The sequence below is a fragment of the Necator americanus genome, chromosome X (genome assembly GCF_031761385.1).
Source record: "Necator americanus strain Aroian chromosome X, whole genome shotgun sequence".
NCBI lineage: Eukaryota > Metazoa > Nematoda > Chromadorea > Rhabditida > Ancylostomatidae > Necator > Necator americanus.
Window position 1 is genome coordinate 17,363,989 of NC_087376.1, and position 19,551 is coordinate 17,383,539.

Genomic DNA, 19,551 nt, shown 5'->3' on the forward strand with positions numbered 1-19,551 from the left:
TGGTTGTAGTCGCAGTTAGGAGATTTCCGGTCTTGTAAAACCTAAATGCGAAGTGAACGAGGATCTTGCCAGACTTAAAAAGTGAAATTCGTTGATTTTCAAATCTGTTCTGCATAGTAACCGTTCTGTAAAACATATCTTGATGTTGCCCATGTTCAACTGTCTTTGAATCTTGGCATGTTGAAACGTAGTTTTTAATAGGTTTTCTTGAGCTGTAGCCAAAATTGGTATTGATCTTCCTTTATTAAACAACAGCTAACGTTTGGGCGTCAGAGCCTGGAAAAAATCAAAGCCATCAGTGATCTATCTTCTCAAGCGTCTCATCACCCGACAAAAAGCATTCAAACAATAGGTAAACTCAAACAGGAACAGATCAGCTAGTGCTTACCTCAGTTACTAGGTCTGGTTACGCAGCAAACCACCACGTACCACATCTATGTGTCACAAGGGTTTTTTTTTTCATTACGAATCTCAAGAACGACTTACCCACACATGTCCAGTCCTATACGCGCTAATCAAAGCTCACAAGCTCTCTGAAAATGGTCTCGTTTCGAACAATCCACGTGACTTTACAGTGCGACCTATCACTAGTGGTATAAGCCCCACAAATAGAATTTCCTGGCTGCTCAACATAATCGTAAATCAGCTGCTCAGATATGTCCCTGCCCACCTCAGCAGTTCTAACAACTTCCTAAAACATTTTCGCAGTACCTCGTTTGCACATGAATGTGCAATTGAGTCTTTTGACGTTACGTCACTATACAAACGCTTCAAACGATGTAGCTATACAGGCTCTTTGATCTTGGACATGGAAACAATGGCGAGAGTGGGTGCCAGCCTTTGTCCCATAGCTAGGCCTCTAAGTTCTCGGTAGTGCTGTCCCGACCATCGGAAATTAGAGCAGTTCAGGCATTCATTTATCAGTGTCATGATCTGCTTAATGCTCAATCCGTACATGTTCAATGCAGCCTGGCGCTGCGTGAGCAGTTTGTGAACAGCCTGCACCGCTGCAACATGCATAGTGTTGTGGATATCGCTACAGCCGAAGACGAGTAGTTTTATTGAAGTCGAAACACGGAGAAGAGAACATGTCCACATAAAAACAACAGGGTGGTCATACAAGAATGCAACGTATCCAATACGGGTTTACTCTACGCGAATAACTTGGTGAAATTCCTCTCCTACAATACCTCCCCTTTCAAGTTATCTCGTATCGAGTTCTTCGTGGGTCCACCCGTAGTCGGCGGTGGGGTCGTCGAAGGAGTTGTGGTCGTTGCGACGAGTCGGCAGTCGGCGTTGCACCATCGTCCTTGCTCACGGAGTCGAGTAGTGGTAGGTCGAACACATCCAAGAAAGTATTAGTCTCTGTTGTGCCGATCCTGGATCGCAACTGGTTTACGTGCGCAGTCCATACTTCGTTTCCACAGCAAACAGTGTAGGTTGTTTCCAACACGTTGTGTGATGAAACGGGGAGTCCGAGTAGGTTTCCGTCTTCGATAATCCTTGGCAGAAATCGCGTCGTTGATCTCAAAGCGGCGGCGTCGTGCTCCATTTCGACGATTGAATTGAGATTCCATTTTGACATCCCGTGGACCGTTTGTGAGATCTCTAGAAGGTAGCATTAGATCGAGTTCCGTTCGCAGTCGGCGTCCCAAGAAGGCTTCGGCAGGTGAACGCTGGCCAGGTGCAGACGGGCAGGGAGTGGAGCAATATCCCATCCGAAACTTCTGTAGTGAGTCCACTGTTGGATCCTCCCTCTTCAGCTTGGCAAGTCCTCTTTTGAAGGTGTCCACAAAACGTTCTACTTGTCCGTTACTCGGTGGATGGAACGGCGGTGTGCGAGTGTGCAAGATTCCTCGGCAAGGACAGAATTAAGTGAACTGAGGTGACGTGAACTGCGTTCCATTGTCCGTGACGAGCGTCTCTGAATTTCTGAAGTTGGCAAAGATGCACTTCATTGCTTGGGTAGTAGCCGTTGAGGAGATCGATGACATTTGAGCGGTCTCCGGCCCTTGGAGTAGCCGCCCACGATAAGTAGATAGTATAGTTCTTCCATTAGTGCAGCGAAATCAGCATGAACTCGAGTCAACGGCGATTGTGGTTTCGGCCATGACTGTAGTTCACCTTTGATCGGATCCTTTGCCACGGATGCACATCTTGGGCAGGTCCGGACGAGTTTTCGATGTCGGAATCCATTGGAGGCCATTAGACAAAGCTTCTTGCAAACATTTTCATCCTCGTTTGGCCTGGATGAGCTTTGTGTAGTGCTGAAAGAACAGGATGTTGAAGTGATTTTGGAATCACTATGCGGAATGCAGTTAGCAGACATCCTTTGACTGTCGTCATGGTATTTCTGCAGTTGTAGTAGCGCCACAGAGGAAAATGGCGGTTTACTCCTCTACATTGTTGGAATATACCAGGAGCTGGCTTCACTCCATGGTAGTCGGTTGAAGCGATACAGTCCACAGTGCGTGTTGATAGTGAGTAGCCGCTTTCAGAAGTCCCCTTCCAATTGGAGATACACTTCGGCTAAGTCGAACTGTGAAAAGTAGCGCCCTTCGTTGAGTTTCGTGAAGCTGGGGTCCTCTGGGGTTGGAAGCGGATGCTGGTTTCGTTCCAATGCATTCCTCAGTCCGGTTGAGTAGTCTGCGCAGAGGCGGATCGATCCGTTTTTCTTCCGAACAATGACGATGGGTGCTGCCCATTCTGAGTGATCAACGGACTCCAGCGCGTGTATAGACACAATTCGTTCGATTTCGGTTGGAATCCTTGGCATGGCAGCATAGGGTACAGGGCGAGTCTTTAGAAAGACAAGCTTAGAGTCAGACTTCAGAGCGAGTTTAGCTTTTTACTTGGTGCAACGCCCCAGATCAGGCGCGAAGACTGCTAGAAACTTCTTCCTTAGGTGCGTTGCGAGAGAAGAATTCAAGCTGCTGAGCGTCCTTAAAGAGATGTTGCAGATGGAGCCTTCTGTCAGGTGACGAAACAGTGGCTCGTGTTGGACGACCCAATCTAAACAAAACAACGACGGCGTGTCATCTACATGGCAAGCACCATGTCCTCGATGACCATCAATGATGAAGTTTCATTCATGGCACCCCCGAACGTTGATCGGTTCATTGTTGGCAGACTTCAGTGTGAGATTGGGTGGTAGCAGCTTCGGTCGACCCATGGCGGCCCAGTCTGCTGTGCTCAGCAATGTTACGTCTGCTCCAGTATCAGGACACATGCGCACTGTCTTCCCATCAATCTGTACTCTACGCTAGATGTTGTTTACAGCGGCGTCAGCATGAGTCGAAGCGATAGTGACGGTGTTGGCAGATTTCCGCTCTTCTTCGAGAAATTTTTGCAGAATTCTCGCTTGTGTCCAGAGCGTGTAGTAGTGGTATCTCTTGTTCGCGACTGTGCAGTCTCTAGAGCAGTGATTGGCTCCGCATCGAAAACAAGGTGACGGTGGCTCACGATTTCGACTGTTTCGCGAATCCACGATGTTGACATGCGGTAGACTTGAGGATTCGAAGAGTGCGGCATTCTGACGAATGTCGAGAAAGTGCAAGCTTCGGCAGCAAGGCCCTTTAGCGTGGTTTGAGGGTTCTCCTTCATCTTGCAAAGGGCACGAGCGCGAACATCGGCATCCTGCGGGGCGACAAGTCCGACGATTATATAGAAGAAATGGGACGTCCCCTGTGTGTTAGGGTCAAGGAGCATCTAGATGGAATCGCAAAATCTAAACTCTGCCCCGTTCGGAGCACACCGCAGAATCTTCTTCTTCCTAGCGTTTGTCCCGCGTTGTTGCAGGGTCCGCCTTTCTGCTTCTTGTCTTCCATTTGGTTCGATCCATCGCATCAGCTGTGCACAAACGCGCATCTATCATATCCAGCTTCACACGGTCTAACCAGCGAATCTTTGGCCTCCCACGCGGCCTCACTCCTGAAACGTCGAGCTTCAGAGCGGTTTCGGCAACAGAATCTTCCTCCCGCCGCAAGACGTGACCAAACCATCTCAGTTGCGCCTCCTTCATCTTCTCAGTTATCGGGACGACGCCGAAGATGGAACGTACAGTGTCGTTAGATACTTTCTTTTTTAGCGTTACACCTATCGTCCACCTCAACATCCGCATCAGCGTGCAGCACTCTTTCCAAGGCTTTCGTTGTCGGCCAGCACTCGCATCCGTAAAGGGCAACAGGACGCACAACCATCTTGTTGATCTTCGACTTCAGTCGAACAGGGACTTTCCTGTCGCACAGTACGCCTGTTGCCATTTTCCATTTCATCCATGCCGCATTAACACGTGCTCGACCTTCTTTATCAATGTCGCCTGTGGAAGTCACTTTGGATCCAAGGTACTTATTAGTTCACCTTGTTTAATTCGGTGCCATCGACACGAATTGAACCATCCTCTATCCTTGGTCCGCACTCCATGTACTCAGTTTTTGATGTGTTGAGGCGCAATCCATATTGCTGCAGCTGATCCTTCCAAGACTGTACTTGTTTCTGAAGATCATCTCGAGACCCCAGAGAGCATGACATCGTCGGCAAAGAGTAGAGTCCACGGATGCTGCTTCTGGATTTCCTTCGTTATCGTGTCCATGCACAGTATGAACAGCAGAGGTGAGACGGATGAACCCTGATGAACCTCTACTCGTACAGGGAATGGCCTGCTTGTTCCAACAGCACATCGTACAACGCTGGTAGGCTTCGCATAAAGCAGCTTCGTCCACCGCACATATTCTTCTGGTACTCTTTGCAACCTCATAGACATCCATAACAGCACATGTGGGACACGGTCGAAAGCTTTCTCGAGATCGAGAAAAGCAAGATGCACACTGCGGTTCTTTCCTCGATGTTTCTCCAGGAGGATTCTGACAGCATGGATAGCATCTATAGTGCTGCAGTCCTTCACAAAGCCGCACTAGTTGAGTGAAACGCTAACAATTTTCCTCAGACGAGCTTCCAGGACACGCTCAAAAACTTTCATCGTATGGCACAGCAGTCGTATAGGCCTGTACGAGGTGCAGTCAGCAATGTCTCCTTTCCCTTTCCAGACAGGCACAGTCACGGAAGTTTGCCAAACGTCTGGAGTCCGTCCTTCTGCAACGATCTTGTTGAATAGAGTTGCGAGCCACACGGACCCTCGATCTCCTAGCAGCTTCCAGGCATAAGCAGGTACGTCATCAGGACCATCTGCCTTGTTCGACTTCATTTTTGCGAGGGCAGCACTGACTTCGACGGTAGTAATTGGTAGAACAGGACCCTCGACGCTGGGAACAGTTGGGATGGGAGGATGACAGAACTCTTCGTTACACAAGTGATTGTAGTACTCTCGCCACCTCTCCAGGATCTGACGAGAGCGGCGCAGAACGGCTCCATCAGCTCCCTTAACGATCTTGGTGTGCTCCATATCCAACGTTGAGCGATGACGTGCTCTGACTAAACGATACACTGCCCGCTCGCCTTCTCTGGTATCAAGCATGTCGTACACAGCCTTGTAGCGGTCCGACTTCGCCTTGGAGACTGCCTTCTTAGCCTCCCTCTTCGCCGCTGGGTAAGCACCCCGATCTTCAGGCTGACGCGTCCTCCACCAGAGCTTATACTTGGACTTCTTCTCACGAATTGCCGCCTGAACTTCCTCGTTCCAAAACCACGTAGCCTTTTGTACCTTTGGCTTACCTAGAGTCGTCTTTCCCAGAGTGTTTTTCACGGTCAAGCGTATAACGCTGGAAGTAGACAACCACATTTCCGCCATACTACGAGTAGGGTGGGGAAGTGTAGATGGAGCCACGGACGCGAAAAATACCTCCTTTCGATCCTTCAGATTCCACCATTTGATGCGCTGTGTTTCAGTCCTTGGATGTCTCTTCCTTGGACGGGAGATTTTCAAGTCCATAACGAGCAGATGGTGTTGGGCGGCGACATGGTCTGTAGGGATGATTTTTGAATCCTGCAGAAGTGGGCGATCTCGTCGGCGTAATATCCAGAAATCTATTTGTGTTTCACAACCGCCGCTGGTGTACGTGATCAAATGCGATTTTCTTTTCCGATACTGCGTGTTAGCAATGATCAAGTCACTTGCAATAGCATACTCCAGGATTCGCAACCCGTCGTCGTTACGAGCTCCATAGCCGCATCCACCATGATAACTCTCAAACCCATCTTTCCGAGAACCGACATGTCCGTTGAAGTCTCCTCCGATTAGAAGAACTTCTTCGCCTTCCAGGGATTGGACGTACTGCTCCAGATCTTCCCAACAGCTTGCCTTCTCTTCTTCACTACAGCCCGCTTGTGGCGCATAAGCAGAGACGACTCGCAATTCCACTTCTCCTGTGTCTACTTTTACAGCCATCAGGCGATCCGATAGTCGATCCACTGCTGTGACGCTGTTTCTAAACGACTCGTTCAATATGATACCAACGCCATTGCGATTTGATGTGCCGTGGTAGATGAGCTTGTAGCCATCGCCTAATTCCCTTGATTTGGAGCCTTTCCAGCGAGTCTCCTGTACACAATATATGTCAACACGGTGTTTTCTGAGACTATCTGCCATTTCACGACTTCTTCCAGTAAGCGTCCCAACGTTAAGTGTTGCCAAGAGCACTGGCTGTTGCTGGCGATGGCGGACTAGCTTCTTTGGCCGGCTTCGTCCTCTAGCCAGTAGCCCTCGCATATTTGCCACATTGTTCAGGCGAGGACAATGCGCGTCGGGTACGCCCTAACTTCTGAAGAGCACATAGTAGACATTAGCAGTATAGGAGCACACCGCAGAATATGTTATCAAAACTTCGAAGTAGAGGTAGAAGTTCGTATATTATCCTACGAGTCCGAAATCACAGCACGCAGAACGCTAGAGGCCTTTTGGATAACCGCCAAAAGTCCAAAAATGAACAGGAAGGATGAGTGCATTGCGATCACAAACGAGTTATCCCCGTATCAAGACCTATGTGGGTTTTGATCTATCTACGGGGCAGGCCGTGAGGTCCCTATAAAAAACCCCTTGTGACTCATAGTAGTGGTACGTGGTGGTCTGTTGCGTGTCCAGATCTAGTTAATGAGGTAAGCACTAGCTGATCTGTTGCTGTTTGAGTTTACCTATCGTTTGAATGCTTTCTATAGGGCGATGAGGCACTTGAGAGGATAAATCAGTGATAGCTTTGATTTTTTCCAGGCTCTGACGAAGGCGATATCGCCGAAATGTTAGCTGTTGTTTAATAAAGGAAGATCAATACCATGTCTAGACATGTTTTTCAAAGCTTTCTCTGAACAAACAGCGTTCTATTAAACAATACAAAATTTTCTTAAGTTGTATCATCATTCCGATGATCATCACTTATCGTGACCTCACTGCAACTCAACTAGTTATGGGCATGTCCCCTTATATTACCTCTTCCTTGATATGTACTGGACATACTTCGCCTTCGTTGTTCAAGAGTGGTCGTCTGGTTGTGGCAACAAACATTCACTGAACCACCTGTTTATTCATCGGAACGATATGGGCAAAGATCCCAGGAGTCTCCGCACCTCTACACAAGTTGGGCCTTTCTACCTTTACCTTTTTTACCTTTCGTCAAGCATTAGAATCATCCGTAAATATTTCATGCTTGGCGTTGTGTGGGGTCCTTTTAACTCTAAGAAGTTTTAAAGTGTAGGTAATAAAGGTAAAAGAGATAGTGAATTTATTTTCTTTCCTGCAGGTGTTGCAGGAATCTCGGGTGCTTGTAAAGAGGGTCTCGGTGGAATTTCGATCGTGCCCCGGTCATGCCTCGTCAGAGCAATTAGCGATGGTGCGTATCCTAAAGAGATTCACTTTCGTTGGCACCTAAGAAGCTGAATCTGCTTACCTACCGTTAATCATACGCTGCATCACCGGCTAGGATACAATTCACTGTCTACTAAATTGTTTTGGAGAATCAGACACATCCACTGCAATTTAGTGATGTGAGGTGAATTTATAATCGTACCAGAAGCGGGAGAAATCCTGACGTGAATTATGAGATAAGGATGTATCTAATAGCTTCAAATTACGTATGTAAAAATTTTCGTTAAAACGGAACACTCCAGCTTTGGAAAGCGACGGCAATGAGAATTATCGTTATCCTGTAACTCTTTTTTTTGTTTTTTTATCTTTTTTGTAGCCTAATTTATAAAAAAGATCTACAGAAGGGACCTTCTGACTTCTCGGAACTTGCAGGAAGAGAAATAGTTCAAATTTGATGATTTCTAGACTTTCTGAAAGTAATATAAAGACAAACTGACTCCCTTTCTTTATTAGAACACCATACACTATTATTCCTTGACTTATTCGGTAATTTCGACAACTCGCGCCACTCTTCTTTGTATATTTCTTTGTAACTGCACAGTTCTCTGCGTCTCTATGGCCAGAAGAAAACCTTAGACGGTTGTCTGCGTTTCTATGAACGGCTGGAGCGTGACTTCGTCGAGATATGTTCGTGTATCCGCCGGCATATCCACTGGGCACGTTATGTCTCGGAGGCATTCGTGGAGAATCCGCCAGGACCTTCTCTACCGTTCCCAAGACATCTCAGCACTTGTAAGAAAATATCACATTTAAAAGCGTATATCACAGTCAAAACGAGTTAATTTATAAAATCTAAATGTTACATGCGTAGAAGGAAATTGTGTAGGCTCATTTTGGTATTCGTTCTTTTTTCACTTCTCTACACTGATAGGAAGAAAAAAAACTCAAGTTCCACTGTGACTAATTTCTGACTCGACTCCAAAATCCCCTGAATTTCTGTATGAAATCTGTGAGGTTCAAGATCAGTATGACAAGTAAAGTAGCTTACTAACCTATTGCAATGGACAATTTGTTGTGATATCTTTTTTTTTTATCGTAAAACTGTATTTTCATTGCGAGTAGTTTAAATAATAAACTAAGCCGCAGCAAAGAATTTGCTGCCTGGAGTCCACCAACACTGTAGAGAAAATAGCACAATTTGAGCTCTCGCAAAATGCGCTTGACAAATTCGCTCAAAGTTCGTGGCTGATCTTCTTAACAAATTGTAGAAGTTCAGAAATGTTGGTATGTAATTGTATGGATTCTGGCAAGCCACAACTATAGAAATACTCTTATCGCAGAAATTATTATTGTTAGGAATTGCGAGAATTAAGTCTACTAAGATCTCAATTGACCGTATGGAGGAATCGTAGAAATTCCGCTAGCGGGAAATTTGATTCCGTGCTGTTATGGTCGTGTAAATTGAAGCCCTCCCGCTCTCACGACAGGAAGGCCACCAAGGTTCTTGCTTCTTTTATGAACCAGCACGAGCTGCCGGTCTCTCGCGCTGATAACATTGTTTTTCTAATACATACCAATATGGGGAAGCAAATGTGCTTGAAAAACACCTGAATATCAAATAAAAATGAGTCTTCCTATAGATTGTTGTAGAATTCTATAGATTATTTTATGAAGTTTCTTGCATAGGTAAAATATAAGATGAGTGTATGTAAAAAATACATTAGGTGCATATGTGAGGGGGTCTACCCCACCTTATACTTATCGAAGATCTTAGATCTTAGAGATCAAAGTGAAGTGTCTTCAACGGGAGAATTATCAAGGCTTTTATCGGAATCATTTGACACTATGGAGAAATATCATGTTTAGATGTTTATGACTATTGAAGAAAAAAAAATTGTTTGTCTGTAGGGATCAAGACAGGCAAACAATTTTTTCTAGACAACTCAGAAAGTGAAAGAAATTTGTTTCACAGTGCTCATGAACAAAAGGACACTTGGAAAGTATCGAACTGATTTAATCAATTGTATATTTTCTCTAATACATCCTTATTCAGAGAAGGGTTCATACATCGTTATTCAGAGAAGGGTTCATACATCGTTATTCAGAGAAGGGTTCATACATCGTTATTCAGAGAAGGGTTCATAATCTACGATAGGATTTAAGGATAATCAGTCTTGTTAGCTAAGAGTTGCCAGAATACAAAAGTCTTTTTTTTGCAGCGGTGCAATCAATTATTAGATAAGGAGCAAGAGCAGCAACAACATAACATGCATTTTCTCCTACAACGTATTAAATAAGGAAGTATGGAGAAGAGCAAACAACTACGGGGACGAATGAGCAACGAAGAGAACGAGCGACAATGGCTAAAAATGAGCACCATTTATTATATATGTATATATACATGCATATATGATGTATGGTGTATATAAAAGTCACTGACGTCTCAATCCACTTGGGATGCGCTAACACGTTTTACTGGAAATCGTAATCGTTGAGGTTTTGGAGCGCGTGTTGGCCTATACAATGGTCTGCGGGGGCCAGTTGATGATCAAGTCAGTGTTTTTATCCTCCCAGACAGCTCTGGTACCAATTTATCGACCCCGGAGGGATGAAAGGCTTGGTTTGCACTGGGCGGTTTCGAACCATCGACCGTGTGGCTACAATGGACCTCTAACCGACAGCGCCACATCCATCCCGGTCGGCGGTCGTTAGGTACCCGCTGTCGATTACCTACATAAGAGGTTGTCAGTAGGCAAGAGTAGGCATATCTTAGGCTGGCTGTGATTACTAAGCCATGCCCATCCATCACCACATCATTGAGGTCATGTGCCGTGTTTATATTGCAGTAACGCGATAGAGTTGACTCTAGGAAGGTTAAAAGAAGGAAAGGCAGCAACGTAACAACGTAGAAAGTGAAAAAAAAACGTAGAAAATGAAAATGCTAAAGATGAAGCAAAGGCATAGGGACTTTGTACAAAAACAAAACATAAAAAAACATTGAGAAACTGAAAATTCGAAAATAAAAGTTGAAAAGTGTAGAAGCGAGAACCTGGTCGTTGGAGGACGTAGATTTGTGATTGAAAAAAGCTATGTAGAAGATATAGGTGTATTTGTATTTATGCAGAATATTTAATGTACGTAAGATACTCTAATAGTTTGTAAAAGTTACGATTTGTTTGTCTTACACAAATGAAACACTGGTCTTTCGTGTGCAATTGTTCGATGTATCTCTAAATGATTGGTACTCCGTACAGAAGCAATACCAGAGTTAGCGTACCCCTGCGAGGCATATTTCGCTACTCATTTTTACTCATTAGACGACGAAGGCCGAAGATAGACGATATGGGTGGACGCAGCATAAGGCAAACGCAGCGCAATGCTCTGCCGACTTTTAACTGCTGCGCAGCGCAATTAACGGTCGCCGTTGCCCGTTTCCCCTAAGGACACGTTGTCACGGAGGCTGCGGGTACCTAACGATACGCACCCGTTTCTATCACATACTTGAAGAGCAGGTTTCGTCTTGAACAACTCAATTCTTCGAAACCATAGCAATGCAGTGAAGGTTCATAGCTGCCTTAGCTTTTCCACTCTGTACAGAGGATACCAGATTGTTTCTGAAAGAACACTTCCTTTTCTATATAAATTTGCTTAAACGAAAAGTTAGCAATAGACTGAAAGGTACACATTTGCTTCAAAATTCCTCTTTGTACATACACCTATAATACTAATTCGCCTAGAGCACTCTGTCGTCGGCGCTCTGCACCCCGGCACTCGCACCATTGTCTGTATAGCTAGGGAATTTACAACCGAGCGCGCTCCATCCCCTTCATCTCTATCAAGAAAAACGGATTTCCCCAACATGTTATATACCTCCTGATAAATCATGAACTGAGGCTTGTTTTGATGTACAGGACTTATCTGATCGTTTCAAATAAGCAGAAAAAGAAGTAAAAAATTCAATCTCGATGTTTCGGTGTTTAAATTCAGCTCCATTTTTTCGCCTTAGTCGTCAGAATGAAAAAAAAAACAAGTTCGATAAGCTCGTGGCAAGTTGCCTCCTCCATTTCTGTATGCTGTTCTTTTTCTGTCAGCTTCTCTCACCACAATGTTATGGGCTCAAAACTGAAAACTATCAATATTTCATGCCATCCTTGGGCTCCAACTTCTCAGCGTAAACGAAAACATATTGGATGTGTTGTGTACTGTTTAATTCGCTACGTTCCTGTTTATTTCCAGACACTTCTGACTGCCTGGCGGCTTTTCCTCTGAACGAAGATATCAGCTGTTTAATTCTGCGAATTTTTGCAAGGAATGATGAGCATCTCCACAACGGTTTACCTTCTCATAGTGGCATGTAGGTGACTCTGGGCGTCGAACTGCGATGCACAGCGGAGGTTTGTCCTCCGGCAATCCTCCGCCAGGGTCTCCCAAGCTGAAAAGGAGTTCGACACATCCGAAAAATGTTTGAGGTTCACGAATGCGCGTTGCAATTATTGCGGGGGGAGGAGCTAGACGATGTGTTACGTCGGTGTTTTTAATGCTCTCAAACACGTGCCAATTCATCAACCACAGAGGCATGAAGGGCATGGGTAGTACTAGGACAGTTTCGAACCATTGATCGATCACGAAGTCAAAGCAGGACCTTTTACCGACTGCGCTACACCCATCCCTGATAAAGTGATATTCGGCATCGGGCCTCTACCAGTTCGGAAGCAGGTACTATCACTCAACACCCTCAAAACAGACACCTTAGACCTCGTAACGAGGTAGCAGAACAAAAATCTTAATATAACATCACCTAACTTTTCCAAGATGTGCGAAACTCCACCGAAATGACGGGATTTAGACGAAGTCCTCTGCAAAACGGTTCCGAGCACCTTTCCACGTTTCTCACCAGCTTCTCCTTCGAACCCAATCCTTTATGGGCTTATTTTTTGCTCACGCACATAGAAGCACATCTTCGACAAACCTCAAAACAGTTCTTTTGGGCTTCTAACCAACAAGTGTGTGATGAAAAATACTACAAACATGTAGACTGAGATAAAAATGTTATAATACCTTAACTATAGCCGTTTTTCCTCACCAGTGGTAATAAAAGCTACATTTTTTGCAACATGAAGTGCTGCCAATGTGAGCGAAATTCGACAGCGGCTTTGGAGAATCGATAACTGCTACGACCCATGTTAGCAAGTCATTCTGCAAAAATAAGATTTTGGTGAACAATTCCAGGAAAAACAGAGGAGCTATTCACCAAACATGTTCCCCTTATTTTCAACTGAACCCTCAAATATTAATTCACACTTTGTATCTGCGAACCGAGGCTGCCAGGAAATAACTGTCTGGAGACTTTCAGACTGTGCACTTACAATGCGATAACATGTCCACAGGCGCTGAACTACATGCCCTTCTCGGAGCTGCAGAGCGTATCAAATTTTACGTCATTGCTCTGCAGGAGACCAAGTGCAGAAGGAGCGACGTGCAACGGCTGGATGACGGTACACTCGTCTTTGGCGAGTACAAGGTTCGTCGCGAAATGTAATCGGTGTTGGTGTTGTTGTGCACCCATCTGTCGTCCATCTCCTGACACCTCGTCTGGCCATTCTTCGCCTCCGCCCTCTACGCCAAAAACCCACTAGCATCAACTGCTACTCATCAACATCAACAGCTTTCGAGGACTCTAACATAAAACCAGGAAGGACCACCGAAAATGAATCGGACGGTTTAGACTGGTGGAGCGGAATGAAAACGGCAATCATCTCACCATAGATGCGATAGTCGAAGCCGGTGCTCTAACCCCCTTCACTTTTAAACGGTTGGCGGAACTACCCCCTTCACTTCTGAACGGTTGGCGAAAGAACCCTCTTCACTTGAGCTGCACCCCATGAGCTAAACCCCCTTCACCTTAGAAGGGTCCGGCTCCTCACCATCGCAATTATGCATCTCATAGGGCTGATGCCCGCCGCTCTCTCTTTCATGGGAATTCTCTTTTCATGAAGAAAGATCATCGTCAGTGGACATGGGAATCGCCCAATGGCGCGACTCGTGCGGAGATCGACAACATACCAAACCGAGGTGGTGTCTACTTGACGTCTCGGTAATGCCATCTCTTTGTAGCGGTTCTGATCACCGTCTCCTCCTGCAAAAACAGGATTTAACCAAATGCGGCAGCGAAAGAAGTATGAAGACGTATACGATTGCGTACTTGTGGACTCCCTATCTTAAGCCGAGTGGCACATCGAGCAGGACCCAAAGGTGGACTACGAGCTGCTGCTCAGAGGGCTGCGAGCCTGTGCTGAGCGTACGTCGCTACCAAGAGCACGACAAACTTGGATCGAATTTCAAAGGCCACCAAGGGATTGTTAGAAAGAACGAGGATTTTGTGGCTTGATCCGAATGTATCGCATATTGAGCGCTGAGCGAAGATGGGACTCGCACGTCTTCTCGTCGTGAGATGGAAATCATCACTCGAGGTTCTACTCGAACCTTTTCCATTCATCAACTCTGTGTCAACCCGGATCATTTCCACTGGTGAAGTTCCACCAGTGGATTTTCTCTTCGGAAGTTCGAGTCGCTATCAAGAGCATGAAACCTGGCACAGCCCCCGGATTTTATATCAGCAGACTTTCTTCGGGCTGGTTGTCATTCACTTTATGTAATCTTAGCAGCGCACATGACATCCTACCTTCACGAAGAAAAGATCCCAGACTAGTGGAATAGCTCGCGAACCGTTTCTATCCATAAGAAAGGAGACGAGAGGACCTTCGAAACTACTGTCCGATATGCTTCCTGTGGGTCTTGTGCAAAGTTTTCAAGGGTGATCATGTTCACGCGCATATATAGGACGGTGGATGAAGCCCAGTCTCAATAGCAAGCTGGATTCTGTAGGTGTTTTAGCGTAAACCAGATGCAGACCATCTCTAGGATCATAAAGGTCTCTCGAAAATACCGCTTTATTCTCGCCGTGACCTTCGCTGACTATGAATAAGAATTCGACAGGGTAGAAATGAATGCAGTAGTCAGCATTGGACGATCAAGATATGATCGCATCATGAGTGAAGATATAGACATATTTGTATTTATGCAGAGTATTTAATGCACGTAAGTTACTACAGTAGTTTGTGAAATCTAGGTTTCTTTGCTTTACGTAAATAAACGTACAATTATTTCCCGTTTCTGGCACCTCGTGTGCAGTCGGCCGATATATCTTTATACGTAAATGATTGATATTCCACACAGAGACAGATATCGTGCCCCTGCGAGGCATGTTTCACACCTCATTAGACGATGAGAATCGCTGATGAAGGATGTGATGGGCGGGGCGTAAGGGAAACGCAGCGGAGCGCAATTAACGATCGCCGTTGCCAGTCGTTTTCCCTAATGATCGGATGTCGCGGCAGCTGCGGGTACCTAACGACCGCCCCCGTTATATTCGTTTTGTTCTCAGATAATTTGGTCACTTTTTTCAGAACTTCAAATACAGCATAGGCAACAGGCAAATTCGCACGATGTTCTTGTTTCAGTTTAAGCTAGATCTAGAAGCTGCCGAGACAGCTCGCAATGCCATATTGGGTTTGGCTCAGGAGCCATTAACGAACATACGATACAATGGTGGTTCAGTAAATTCCGCAGCGGTAAAGAGAGCCCTGAAGATGACAAGCTCAGCGGTCGGCCATCCGATGTTGACAACAACCAACTTCGAGCCTTAGTCGAAGCTAACCCAAGTACAACTGTTCGAGAGCTTGCTAAAGAATTAGATGCAACGTATACGACGATTTCCAACCACCTGCAGGAGATTGGGAAGTCGAAAAAACTGGATAAATGGGTGTGTCGTCTGCACTCCTTTTGCGGAACAAAAACGACCCGTTTCTCAACCAAATTGTGCCGTGCGATGAAAACTGGATCCTCTACGATAACAGGCGACGTTCGGCTCAGTGGTTGGACAGCGACGAAGCGCCACAACACTTTCCAAAGCCAAATTTGCACAAAAAAGGTTATGGTGACTGTTTGGTGGTTTGCAATAGGCCTCATCCAGCACAACTTCCTGAATACTGGCGAAACGATTACAACGGAGAAGTGCCAACAAATCGACGAAATGCACCGAGGACTGCAGCGCACCTGCCCGGCGTTGGTCAACAGAAAGGGACCAATCCAGCTCCACGACAACGTTCGCCCATACGTCTCACAATCGATCCTCGAGCAGAAGTTGAACGAATTGGGCTACTAGACTCTCCCCCATCCACCATAGTACCATACATACGGACCTCTCGCCTACTGACTACCACTTTTTCAAGCATCTCGACAACTTCCTTCGCAAGAAATGCTTCAGGAACCGAGAAGATGCCGAAACGACCTTTAACGACTTTGTTGCGTCTAAGGACACCATAATTTTACTATATTGGAATAAACACGCTTGTTTCTCGTTGGCAAAGGTGTATTGTTACTAATGATTTTTATTTCGATTAATAAGGTTTGTTAAAGCTGAGATATGTTTCTTTTAAATTGAAGGTTGAAAACCGCGCAACAACTTTCTTGACAACCTAATATCACAGAAGTTTATGGATTACCACAGAAAGTGCGAAACCTTTGAAGTGATTGGCAACGACGATCGCTAATTGCGCTACGCAGCAGCTAGCAGCATCTGCAGTCCATTGCGCTGCTTCTGCCTCATGCCCCGTCCATGAACGCCCCTCATCGTCTAATAAGGTGCGAAACATGCTTCACAGGGCATAACAAATAATTGTAAACGTTAAAGAAAATTAAGAAAAGCAGGAAATACAAACAGTTGTTGCCTGATGAATCCAAGTCTGTCCACAATGCACATATAGATCCAGTTCAAAATTTAGTCAAGGTATGAGGTGATGAAAACGCTTTCGAATTTATCGTAGTGCAAAGTTGGTTCAAAAAATTTCACTCTTGACTGAAGGATTCGCTACAATTAAGACTCCGAAGTTTCAGCTTTTTGCATAAAAAGGAAGGATTCTCGGAAACTAGTTCTCTGGGCGATTCACCAAGAATGTTAGATGTTCTGTTGTATGCAGAAACAGACAACAGGTCTTTGAACTACAGCAAAATACACATCTTTGGAACCGTGATGAAAAAGTTCAGCTTCATTATTAAAGGCATCACTCCACGAATCTGGGGTGGTACGGATTTCCGGTATATATATATATATATATACCTTGACTAAATTTTGAACTGGATCTATATGTGCATTGTGGACAGACTTGGATTCATCAGGCAACAACTGTTTGTATTTCCTGCTTTTCTTAATTTTCTTTAACGTTTACAATTATTTGTTATGCCCTGTGAAGCATGTTTCGCACCTTATTAGACGATGAGGGGCGTTCATGGACGGGGCATGAGGCAGAAGCAGCGCAATGGACTGCAGATGCTGCTAGCTGCTGCGTAGCGCAATTAGCGATCGTCGTTGCCAATCACTTCAAAGGTTTCGCACTTTCTGTGGTAATCCATAAACTTCTGTGATATTAGGTTGTCAAGAAAGTTGTTGCGCGGTTTTCAACCTTCAATTTAAAAGAAACATATCTCAGCTTTAACAAACCTTATTAATCGAAATAAAAATCATTAGTAACAATACACCTTTGCCAACGAGAAACAAGCGTGTTTATTCCAATATAGTAAAATTATGGTGTCCTTAGACGCAACAAAGTCGTTAAAGGTCGTTTCGGCATCTTCTCGGTTCCTGAAGCATTTCTTGCGAAGGAAGTTGTCGAGATGCTTGAAAAAGTGGTAGTCAGTAGGCGAGAGGTCCGTATGTATGGTACTATGGTGGATGGGGGAGAGTCTAGTAGCCCAATTCGTTCAACTTCTGCTCGAGGATCGATTGTGAGACGTATGGGCGAACGTTGTCGTGGAGCTGGATTGGTCCCTTTCTGTTGACCAACGCCGGGCAGGTGCGCTGCAGTCCTCGGTGCATTTCGTCGATTTGTTGGCACTTCTCCGTTGTAATCGTTTCGCCAGTATTCAGGAAGTTGTGCTGGATGAGGCCTATTGCAAACCACCAAACAGTCACCATAACCTTTTTTGTGCAAATTTGGCTTTGGAAAGTGTTGTGGCGCTTCGTCGCTGTCCAACCACTGAGCCGAACGTCGCCTGTTATCGTAGAGGATCCAGTTTTCATCGCACGGCACAATTTGGTTGAGAAACGGGTCGTTTTTGTTCCGCAAAAGGAGTGCAGACGACACACCCATTTATCCAGTTTTTTCGACTTCCCAATCTCCTGCAGGTGGTTGGAAATCGTCGTATACGTTGCATCTAATTCTTTAGCAAGCTCTCGAACAGTTGTACTTGGGTTAGCTTCGACTAAGGCTCGAAGTTGGTTGTTGTCAACATCGGATGGCCGACCGCTGAGCTTGTCATCTTCAGGGCTCTCTTTACCGCTGCGGAATTTACTGAACCACCATTGTATCGTATGTTCGTTAATGGCTCCTGAGCCAAACCCAATATGGCATTGCGAGCTGTCTCGGCAGCTTCTAGATCTAGCTTAAACTGAAACAAGAACATCGTGCGAATTTGCCTGTTGCCTATGCTGTATTTGAAGTTCTGAAAAAAGTGACCAAATTATCTGAGAACAAAACGAATATAACGGGGGCGGTCGTTAGGTACCCGCAGCTGCCGCGACATCCGATCATTAGGGAAAACGACTGGCAACGGCGATCGTTAATTGCGCTCCGCTGCGTTTCCCTTACGCCCCGCCCATCACATCCTTCATCAGCGATTCTCATCGTCTAATGAGGTGTGAAACATGCCTCGCAGGGGCACGATATCTGTCTCTGTGTGGAATATCAATCATTTACGTATAAAGATATATCGGCCGACTGCACACGAGGTGCCAGAAACGGGAAATAATTGTACGTTTATTTACGTAAAGCAAAGAAACCTAGATTTCACAAACTACTGTAGTATCTTACGTGCATTAAATACTCTGCATAAATACAAATATGTCTATATCTTCTATATAAGTTTTTTGGTTACAAATCTTGGCATTCTTTGGCATAAAGTGTTTATTGCTTTGGTGGATATATCGGTGCGGGACTCCCATTCTTCTTTGAAATTCTCCATTGCATCGTCAATTTCTTGCCGGCGCTTTTCTGTCTTGTACAAATTTTCTACGTTTTTGCTTCATTTTTAGCATTTTCATTTTCTACGTTTTCTTCCACTTTCTACGTTGCTACATCGTTGCCTTTTTGTCCCTTGAACCTTCGTAGAAGGCAACTCTATCACGTAATTGCAATAAAACATTGCTCATTATCTCGGTGATGTGGTGATGGATGGGTGTGGCTTAGTGATCACAGGCAGCCCTATGCCTGCTATGGCCTACCGACAACCTCTTCTGCAGGCACTTATCCGGCTGCAGATAATCGGCTGCGGGTACCTAACGATACGCACCCGAATATAACGGATTGGATAGAGCAAAAAACACACTTAAAAATAGTATATAAAGTCAAAGTATCATTTAAAAAATTTATTTGAAAATGTCATTTGAAATGTAAGTAACAAAACGCCAAGAACTTTCTCGACCTGCTTATATATTGAGACTCTTTTGTGATCTAGTATTTGATTTGGTATATTCGGGTCAAAACGACATGAAGTACGGTGCAGTTGCGCTCGAAGCGGCTCGGTGGAGACAGCGGTTGGAATCGGGGTGGACCATCACGAATTGCTGCAATGAGTACGGTGGTAGTAAGGGTTCTCACTCGATCCTAACTGCTACGATTCACCGCACCGCTTCGAGCGCAACCGCTTACGCAGCTGTACCGTGCTTGATGTCGTTTTGACCC

At 45.2% G+C, this 19,551-nt stretch overlaps 13 protein-coding genes across 15 annotated transcripts; 2 read left to right on the forward strand and 11 right to left on the reverse strand.

Annotated features, from left to right (window-relative positions):
- Positions 1–783: 783 nt before the first annotated feature.
- Positions 784–1,098, reverse strand: RB195_023763 (uncharacterized protein; the record flags this gene model as incomplete). Its single annotated transcript, XM_064211300.1, has 1 exon — positions 784–1,098. One exon carries the CDS (start codon positions 1,096–1,098, stop codon positions 784–786), a length of 315 nt encoding a protein of 104 aa, XP_064067181.1.
- Positions 1,099–1,358: 260 nt separating this feature from the next.
- Positions 1,359–1,718, reverse strand: RB195_023764 (uncharacterized protein; the record flags this gene model as incomplete). The annotated part of the gene is made up of 1 exon (XM_064211301.1): positions 1,359–1,718. The coding sequence occupies one exon, from the start codon at positions 1,716–1,718 to the stop codon at positions 1,359–1,361; it is 360 nt and encodes a 119-aa protein (XP_064067182.1).
- A 236-nt stretch (positions 1,719–1,954) lies between these two features.
- RB195_023765 (uncharacterized protein) lies at positions 1,955–2,329 on the reverse strand (the record flags this gene model as incomplete). Its single annotated transcript, XM_064211302.1, has 1 exon — positions 1,955–2,329. One exon carries the CDS (start codon positions 2,327–2,329, stop codon positions 1,955–1,957), a length of 375 nt encoding a protein of 124 aa, XP_064067183.1.
- Positions 2,330–2,494: 165 nt separating this feature from the next.
- Positions 2,495–3,229, reverse strand: RB195_023766 (uncharacterized protein; the record flags this gene model as incomplete). Of its 2 annotated transcripts, XM_064211304.1 has the most annotated exons (3): positions 2,495–2,800; positions 2,895–3,012; positions 3,099–3,229. In XM_064211304.1, the coding sequence occupies 3 exons, from the start codon at positions 3,227–3,229 to the stop codon at positions 2,495–2,497; spliced, it is 555 nt and encodes a 184-aa protein (XP_064067184.1). The 2 variants fall into 2 exon arrangements, with proteins under 2 accessions (XP_064067184.1, XP_064067185.1); XM_064211303.1 differs by lacking the exons at positions 2,895–3,012; positions 3,099–3,229 and having other exon boundaries at positions 2,495–2,776.
- Positions 3,230–3,273: 44 nt separating this feature from the next.
- Positions 3,274–3,708, reverse strand: RB195_023767 (uncharacterized protein; the record flags this gene model as incomplete). Its single annotated transcript, XM_064211305.1, has 1 exon — positions 3,274–3,708. One exon carries the CDS (start codon positions 3,706–3,708, stop codon positions 3,274–3,276), a length of 435 nt encoding a protein of 144 aa, XP_064067186.1.
- A 64-nt stretch (positions 3,709–3,772) lies between these two features.
- Positions 3,773–4,120, reverse strand: RB195_023768 (uncharacterized protein; the record flags this gene model as incomplete). 2 transcript variants are annotated; one of them, XM_064211306.1, is made up of 1 exon in its annotated part: positions 3,773–4,120. In XM_064211306.1, the coding sequence occupies one exon, from the start codon at positions 4,118–4,120 to the stop codon at positions 3,773–3,775; it is 348 nt and encodes a 115-aa protein (XP_064067187.1). The 2 variants fall into 2 exon arrangements, with proteins under 2 accessions (XP_064067187.1, XP_064067188.1); XM_064211307.1 differs by having other exon boundaries at positions 3,773–4,021.
- On the reverse strand, positions 4,068–4,762 carry RB195_023769 (uncharacterized protein; the record flags this gene model as incomplete). Its single annotated transcript, XM_064211308.1, has 2 exons — positions 4,068–4,318; positions 4,627–4,762. The coding sequence occupies 2 exons, from the start codon at positions 4,760–4,762 to the stop codon at positions 4,068–4,070; spliced, it is 387 nt and encodes a 128-aa protein (XP_064067189.1).
- On the reverse strand, positions 4,401–4,766 carry RB195_023770 (uncharacterized protein; the record flags this gene model as incomplete). The annotated part of the gene is made up of 1 exon (XM_064211309.1): positions 4,401–4,766. One exon carries the CDS (start codon positions 4,764–4,766, stop codon positions 4,401–4,403), a length of 366 nt encoding a protein of 121 aa, XP_064067190.1.
- Positions 4,767–4,912: 146 nt separating this feature from the next.
- On the reverse strand, positions 4,913–6,664 carry RB195_023771 (uncharacterized protein; the record flags this gene model as incomplete). The annotated part of the gene is made up of 1 exon (XM_064211310.1): positions 4,913–6,664. One exon carries the CDS (start codon positions 6,662–6,664, stop codon positions 4,913–4,915), a length of 1,752 nt encoding a protein of 583 aa, XP_064067191.1.
- Positions 6,665–13,130: 6,466 nt separating this feature from the next.
- RB195_023772 (uncharacterized protein) lies at positions 13,131–15,459 on the forward strand (the record flags this gene model as incomplete). The annotated part of the gene is made up of 2 exons (XM_064211311.1): positions 13,131–13,274; positions 15,274–15,459. 2 exons carry the CDS (start codon positions 13,131–13,133, stop codon positions 15,457–15,459), a joined length of 330 nt encoding a protein of 109 aa, XP_064067192.1.
- Positions 15,460–15,571: 112 nt separating this feature from the next.
- On the forward strand, positions 15,572–16,138 carry RB195_023773 (uncharacterized protein; the record flags this gene model as incomplete). The annotated part of the gene is made up of 1 exon (XM_064211312.1): positions 15,572–16,138. One exon carries the CDS (start codon positions 15,572–15,574, stop codon positions 16,136–16,138), a length of 567 nt encoding a protein of 188 aa, XP_064067193.1.
- Positions 16,139–17,394: 1,256 nt separating this feature from the next.
- RB195_023774 (uncharacterized protein) lies at positions 17,395–17,961 on the reverse strand (the record flags this gene model as incomplete). Its single annotated transcript, XM_064211313.1, has 1 exon — positions 17,395–17,961. One exon carries the CDS (start codon positions 17,959–17,961, stop codon positions 17,395–17,397), a length of 567 nt encoding a protein of 188 aa, XP_064067194.1.
- A 112-nt stretch (positions 17,962–18,073) lies between these two features.
- Positions 18,074–18,274, reverse strand: RB195_023775 (uncharacterized protein; the record flags this gene model as incomplete). Its single annotated transcript, XM_064211314.1, has 1 exon — positions 18,074–18,274. The coding sequence occupies one exon, from the start codon at positions 18,272–18,274 to the stop codon at positions 18,074–18,076; it is 201 nt and encodes a 66-aa protein (XP_064067195.1).
- Between the last annotated feature and the right edge of the window lie 1,277 nt (positions 18,275–19,551).